This window comes from Atta colombica, unplaced genomic scaffold (genome assembly GCF_001594045.1).
Source record: "Atta colombica isolate Treedump-2 unplaced genomic scaffold, Acol1.0 scaffold164, whole genome shotgun sequence".
Lineage (NCBI taxonomy): Eukaryota > Metazoa > Arthropoda > Insecta > Hymenoptera > Formicidae > Atta > Atta colombica.
In genome coordinates, this window is record NW_017259255.1 from 997,142 (window position 1) to 1,005,331 (window position 8,190).

General features: G+C 32.1%; 1 protein-coding gene across 2 annotated transcripts in view; it reads right to left on the reverse strand.

The window, feature by feature from the left end:
- Positions 1–5,208: 5,208 nt before the first annotated feature.
- Positions 5,209–8,190, reverse strand: part of LOC108686140 (ena/VASP-like protein) — a 15,814-nt gene continuing 12,832 nt past the window's right edge. The window contains exons 2-3 of one of the 2 annotated variants that reach the window (XR_001931688.1): positions 5,725–5,954; positions 5,209–5,309 (exon numbers count right to left, since the gene is read on the reverse strand). Coding sequence is in view for 1 of the 2 variants with exons in the window: in XM_018191251.1 (XP_018046740.1) it covers positions 5,845–5,954 (110 nt within the window). In the remaining variant the exon portion in view is untranslated. Of the gene's footprint in view, positions 5,310–5,711; positions 5,955–8,190 lie in introns of those variants that run through there. The other variant, XM_018191251.1, reaches the window with a different exon arrangement.

Below are 8,190 nucleotides of genomic sequence, written 5' to 3' on the forward strand. Positions count from 1 at the left end.
ATATATGTAATTAAAGTAAAATATATGTAATTATATATGTAATATAATTATATATGTAATATATATGTAATTAAAGTAAATTTTGATGTAACCTTATATGCGAACATAAAATAAATTTTATTTTTACTCGCTGGTTTTACATCCGTGAACAAAACAGCGACATATCCGCTTGAACAGTTCTCACTTAGATGTATTCGCGCAACTGGTAAGGATCAAAGACGTATGTAATCAGACTGACTAAAGTCAGTCAAGTAGGTAACTTCCGTATCGGGCAGATCACTCTTTCTCGACGGGTCGGTCAAACTAGTAGATGGCAGTACAGTTCAGACCGCAAAGAGAGGAGAAAATGTGAGAAAGCTTGCCAGATCACTCTACTTTACAATACATCCGATAGAGTCTGCTAGCATCGTATCGCTGGGCGACATCTACTTTTCAGCGTGTACACTGACTACTATTCAAACGTTGTTCATTTAATACATAGCAACAGGTTTCACGTGTACATACGTACACGTGGTTTCCTGACACTCGTTTTTATTATTAGCATGACCGCGACATTCACGCGAGCAATGATTTTTAACAATCGAATGAAAGTCAATACGAGCGTACAAAACGCAAATATTCTTGATATAATGCAAATTGTCGATGTTTTGAAAAATATTATAAAAAATTATTATTATTTCTTTTTTCCAACATTTCTTATCTTTATTCCATATTAATCGAATACGAATTATAAATATTACATAACAAAATGCAGGAATATAATACTTGTCACTCATATAATTAATATTTATTGTAAATAATTATTATTATATAAGGACTTACATTGTGATTCGATTGCATATAGAAGGAATTAGGCACCAAAAACGGTCATCATGAACTTACCTGAAACGAAAAAATTATATATGATTATTATAGCTGTATATCGATATTATAGTTGATATCGATCATATCAAAGAGGTTTTATTATTTAATTTAATAAATTGAGATACTTCTAATAATTATAGCTAATATCGCAAGAATGTAATATTTCTATTGTTTCTATAAGGATTATTGACCCGAGCATCCCCTGAATTTATATGTATACTTGAGATCACGCATGTGTCTGCTGCGCGAAAAGCACGAGAGGGCAAAAGTAGGAATGACAGGAGGGCGGATAACTACGACAGAGAGAGGGAAGATGTATAGTTTCCTACAAATACATTGCCAAAGCGATGCAATGCATTACTATCTTGTAACGTGCGTTGGATGCTACAAAGGGGAAACGTGTATGTGCATGTGATTGACACCATGATGCTGCTTGCTGTAGGTTAGGGATATCTTCATAAAGCTTGATATATACTATGGAATCAGTGTTCGCGATCAGCAGTCATTCTTTGAGAGTAATTTAATACTTTAATGCAGAAAATAGGATTAAACGAACTGTTTTTTTTTCGTAGGAAGACATTATCTATATTTGTTATTCGAGGGCTATATTTTAGATTTATTTTACTTTTTTTCATACACTATAAATATATATAATATATACTCATAAATATCTATTTTATCTACAAAAATATTTATTTTAAATATCATTCTTCTGATTCTTTTATACATGTACTATAAGTATATCGAATCTTTCGATATGGGAGTCGAACCCATGCGAGTATGATACGTGATAAGATAACAAAGTCGGAAACAGAGGACTATATATTCAGCGTTTTCGTAAATAGATGTAGGAAATGAGCTTGAAGCTTAGAGTTCGAGAACGCGCCATCGCCACCCCCGATCCTTTTCAGCCAAGTTCGATCTTGCTCTCCACTAACCGTCCCTAAAGTCCCGGCACGATTCTCAACCCTGGAGACCTTCACCCCATTTAGTCTTCACCGAGCTCACCGGATTCCGAGCTTCAGAACGACTATACATCAACAAGGAGCAAGTTCTTTGTCCACGAAACGCTGCCCTACGATCGAAATATTGCGTTACATGTAGAGCTGAAAACAAAGAAAGAGATTGACTACCTCACAAGTCTCCTATTTCGAGAAGAAAAAGGGGGAATACATATTCTCACTTCATATTCTACTCGATAACACAAAATTCGCTCTCCTTTGGAGACAAACTTTTCGAAGACAAACTCTTTATTCTATTTTTTTTTTTAATTCTTGACATGTTTCCGGATATATTCTTCCCATCACGTATATTATTTTCCTCTCAATATAATATGTTAACTGTATTTATAGACTATATTATATATTGGAAAAATATTTTTATTTTATTATTTGAATGTATACAAAAAAAAGACAAGTATATGTACAATATAAGGGGAGTTATTCAGCTATATTTCTTTTTAGAACTGTTTGATCGATTATAAAAGCCGTTATTCCATTATCAGCAACTTTCAACGAAATAAATATGAATCCCTTTCTTAAATTTAACTTTCTAATTTAGTTGAGTGTATATATAAATTAATATCTTATGATTAAACATTACATGATTATAGAGTTGAATCTTATTATATACTTCCGACACATAATATTACAAATCCTGCATCGCATGACTATATCAATAAATTCAAAGAATGAAAATTGATTCAACATTCTTGATATCTTATCTCCGTCATTTCCTATCTAACCCGTGACAGTAACCCAAATCCTATGAGTACGTCCAAAGTAATCGTCGCGCGCACATTTTGGGGTCAGTAGACGAGGAGGAACTAAGGCAGCACGTGCCACCGACTATACCGTTGTCAGGGTAACGACGACCTTGTCCCGCGCAATCAGCCCCGAAATCCCGATGCCTTCTCTTCCGGTATCTTTGCCAATCGACGAAAACTCACCATATGGCGATAATGCCTATCAAACGCCACCATAACGCCGGAACAAACTCTGTTTCATTCTAATAGCGATATCGCTCAACATGCCTTGCTAATTCGTTGTTTATTTATTTTATTTTACTTGTTTATCAGGATTAGTTAAAACTTGAATGGCTATCTAAACTTCTAAAGCTTCCAGTATATATAAGAAGTATCCTAAGCAGAACAATAATTATGATATCAAAATGACTTCAAAATGATCATTAAAAATCATTTTTCAATCATTTCCGATTCATTTTAATATCATTTTGATATTTTCGTGATTTGTTGTTCTGCTTGGGTATATTATTTCTTAGTACTGTATTATTTTTAATCTAAAAGTATTAGTACTAGAGATTTAGAAAGAAGTTTTTATGCTACAAAAATTATAATAAACAATATTACTTAAATTTGAAAGATGTTATAATATAATAATTATAGGAATGAAATGTATATTGATGTTATATTATATATGACGATGAATATAATGCGTGAAATAATATGTAGAGTAGATACGAGAGATTGGAAACTTCAAAACGAATCATCACACGTGTCTCCAAATAGAACGAACAAAGCATCGCAATCGAATTAGGAATTGTCTTTGTTCTGAGATGCTTTAGGGATGGCGACGAGAGTCAACCGACCCTTGCTTTGCACAGCATCGCGAGGGACCGCGAGTCCGACTCGAGGGAGAAAGAGATTGCGTTACCTCTAGTCACCCTGTCTGGGAAGAACTTTGGAAATTGGGACGAATATTTTTCCAAATTTAATCGTAAGCTCATTTATCGAGAGTTTATTTAACCTTCCGTATCAATCTGTTCATTCTAATTAATTAATTATGTGCGATTAATGATTATATTCATTATTAAAATTATGCTTTGTAAAAAAAATATAAAATTATGCTTTGTAAAAAAAATCAAACTATTCTATTTTTATAATTTTATTTTTGTAGAAAGTATAATGTCTACAATACCGCAGTTTTAAAAATCAATGTTACATGAATGGAATATACATACGTATATACATATTTTTTTTAAATTCATATATATACAGAATGTTTCTTAAATAGCGAACACTAATCATATAGCGCTATTCCTGATTAAAAATTAAATCGAAGTCTTTTATCATTTTGCAATCTTCACAATAATTAATTGAATATTAATGTCTAAAAATTGCCGAGCAAGCAATTGCCCCATCACATAATGCTATCTCTGATAAAAATTAAATCAAAAAGTCCCTCCATTTTGCAATTTTTGTGATAGTTAATGATTGAGCAACTGAATACGCACTTATTCGACAATATTTAGAAATTAATATTTCGTCAACCATTGCGAAATTTGCAAAATTGTAGAGAACTTTTCGATTCAATTTTTAAAAACACAAAGTGTCGAGGCTATAATAGTTTTTGAATTATAAGCTTTTAAAGTTAGCGAATCCTATTGCCTAAAATTCGCGTGTATAGGTGTATAGGCGCGTATAGTTGGCATTTTGCGTTATATTGTATGTAGAATAAAATGCCAAAAAGTGCAAACTTTAGGTGGTATGATTCGCTAACTTTAAATGTTTATAATTGAAAAACTATTGTAATCTCAACATTTTGGTATAAGAATTTTGGTCTCAAAATAACAAAAAGGAATATGCTATTAGCAGATGATGCGTCGAGTCTGAATCCTCTATACACATATACGTACATACATATACACATGCACATATATGTATGCAGGATGCATTATGTCGAATTAAAATAGAAGGAGTTGATTATAGAGTTTGATAAAGTTTTTCCGGATGAAGGCGACGTACGTCTACACCCATGTCTTTGTTCATAGTTAGGTCCTTCGTCCTGCCGATACAGACGCAAATATACGGGAGTACATCATAAACCGCCTTATAAAAGTCACGTACCACAAGGGCCGAAGGTAGTTTTAGGTGTATTCTCGTAGTCATAGCAACGCATGTCTACCGTCCAATCGATAAAGTGCAATATTCAGGTAATTCAGGTTGGCATATGAGAATTGACTGACATATATTTCTATCTTCAATTTACTCTATGATTTTTAGCATCTTAAAATCAAAATAGTAAATAAAGTGTGTTTGAAAAAACTCATATAGATACATAATAGATACAATATATCTTATTTATTATTAATATCAAGATATCTAACTTCATAATTTAAAAAGAAATATAGAACAGATTTTCTTTAATAAATAAAAGGAGAAAATTAATTACATTTCTATAAAAAAGATTTAAAACTCTAATGTTAGTAATAATTATTCTTCAATATTGATAAGGACAACAACATCTTGCTGCAGGATCTATATCGCTTTCTTTCAGGACGATTGCAAGCGCGATAGCTTTCGATCGGTTGAGACAGAGGGTGGAAAGTAGAAACGCAGCCCTCGGGTGGGCGTTGCAAGGGTAGTTTAGTGGCGGTCGCTATGGAAACCCCGAAGAGCCGATGTTCACTGCACCCCCGTTGTAGACCTTGAATAAGAATCGAAGGGCATACTATAACTATAACGAGATACAGCGAATTCGCGAGCATTTTTTTCTTCGAATCCGCTGTTTATTATAGAAATATTGGAAGCGAAGGACCAATAATTTTTTGCTCTTCATAATTAAGAATTTATGGACTCATAAAATATCTTTAATACATTCCTATAAGAAAGAGAAAAATAAATAATTAAATTTATGCCTATTGAATAAAAAATTATTTTGAGTAAAAAATAAATACTCATTAGTAATGAATTCGATGAGGTAAACTCAAAAAATTTCATGTTATTTTCAAATTCAGAAATGCTTTTAATAAGATCTACATCTTCTGCGAATTTATACAGGTGTAAATTATTAATTTGAGCTCGACAGTGCAACAGGCCACGTGTTCTCTTTTTTCATTTACATCGAGCGAATGTCGTAGTCCTCTATTTCGCGGTTCCGAGTAGTCCACAGAGGTCTTTCGCCTCTTCTGAGGGATCGACGTCCCGGTCACCGACATCGAGTGCAGTAACCAAGGAGTAGGTTATCCGCGGACCTTCACCGCACGACAAGAGGTCGAAGACCCTACGGTACCTTCGTCGAGTGATCGATTCGTTTTAACCCTTTTGAGTCTCCTGATGATAAACGTTGTTGCTGTAATATTACAAACTCTTAGTACAACGATTAAGCACAAATTTTAATACAGAGTAACAAATAGAATTCCAAGAAATCCAAGATTATAAAAAACAATTCCAAAAATTATGCGATTACAAAAAATTAACATATAATTCATTGCGGAAAAAAATAATGATATATTTATATATATATTTAAAATTAATTTTGTAAATATAGAAAATTGCCAATAAACGTATTATATCATATCACGACAGGAATCATAAATCGTAGGAAACCTTTTATTACAAAAAAAAAAAAATACAATTTTATTTATTATAAATTAATGGAATTTCGCAAAACTATACGCGAAAGTAGAAAACAAGCAAAAGGGCGTCTTACGTCTCTAGATGGGGTCTCTGTCCTTAACAACGTAGGTCGAGGACCTTCAACGACTCGTGCCTTCTATCGTTCGCTCCCTCCTTCCCTTTTCTGTGTTACCTCTCCCCCTTTCTCGCTTATACTTTTTGCAACTGCCTGCCTGATCGACTGTTACTGAACTAAACGCCGACGCGAACGATCGAAGACAAATTCAAACTCTTTTTCTCAATCACATTTGATAATCGCGAAAATTCGACTTATTGCATCAATTCTAATCATTTTTCTATAAGTAGGACAATTAATTCTAATTTAATTAAATACAGAAAATATTTGGACATGAATGTAATAGATATTCGTACAAAACTTGATCAATATTAAAATCTTTTACTATTTGAATTAATAAATCGAATATGATTTATAAAATAATGCAGAGGTAAGAAAATATATAAGCATGGCGATGCATATAGTTGATCGTGCATTGCCGAAACTATCATTGTATTATATAGTTACAAAGAGTCTCAGCAATTCAAATAGTGATGCAAATTGCGACGTGCAATCGGATTCTATATGTATTAATGGGTTAATGGCATCGCGCAAATCTTGCTCGAGCATTGCACTTTTGTAGCTCGTCTTACCTCCCTCGCTCGTATTGCCACTCCATTGTATTGCAAGGTATTTTGTCCTTTCTCTATATTTTTCTCTTTTTTTTTCATTTTTGTATTAAAGACTTACTTGCTTTGTTCAAATTTTAATATTTGTGACAATAATAACAATATTAACAATGACATACACATCTTATGATACTTTTTTAAATATTTTGTAATATCGGTTTTAAATTTAAAAAATTACGAATTATATAAAGCCTACTAGCTTGTATTAAAAATAATATTGTAGTTAGATTAGTAATTATAAATTATTAGTAATTATATTGCATAAAAAGCTGTTACACATATATTTATATAGCCATATATATATATTTATATAACCACTGTGATATATTCATAAATTACGCTGATCGTAAATCAATCCTAAGAATCCAATGATCCGAGGCGTAAATAGCATTATTATATCGTCTAATTGTTACGGAGGATGGTACTGACCTCGATTCACTATAAAATGTTCGCTCTAATTTACAGATGTATAAAAAAATGCGATCTTGTTATTTTTGATAATATCGCAATGAGTATTATATGAAAATGGATCTCTATAAAACAGTGAAGAGTTTCTATTCTTATAATACAAATTTATATCTGTCTTTGTAATATAAATTTAATATAAATTGTACAACTACATTTTTTGTTTCGAACAATTAAAAATATCGAGATCTTTTTAAACTTTTATAAAAAAAAATAGTACATTGATCTAATTATTAGTTTAAAGAAGTAAGATCGATAAAAAAATCCCCTTGAGTGTTGAATATATCGAATTTCATCGATCAATAAAAGTGGGAATAGAGATATGAGCTCAGAACGTTTCAATGACGGTTAGCCTGTATTATACTCTAAAAGATCTATATCCCTAACCCCTTTCGTATTTCCTCTTTTCCGGAAAAGAAAAAGAACTGAAAGCTGTATGAAGGTTTCATTGGTTTTATCCGAAAAGGATGTGCGAGTACTTCGATGTAAGATCCAGCTGCCGAAGATTCAGGTAAACTTTTGTACCCTTTCAAACATTTTATTTCGTAAATTCAGAACCCTTTTCACGTTGATCATCGTGATCGTCGCGCACAAACGCATTTTATGCTTCGTATTGCTCATTGAATTCCAGAGTTGCGTACAATGAATTAGAGGTCTGTTGCTCCAGATTTACGTTTATTAAATAAATAGAATAGAATTGCCTATATATACGCAATTCCATTCTATTTATATATACATATATATATATATATATATATATA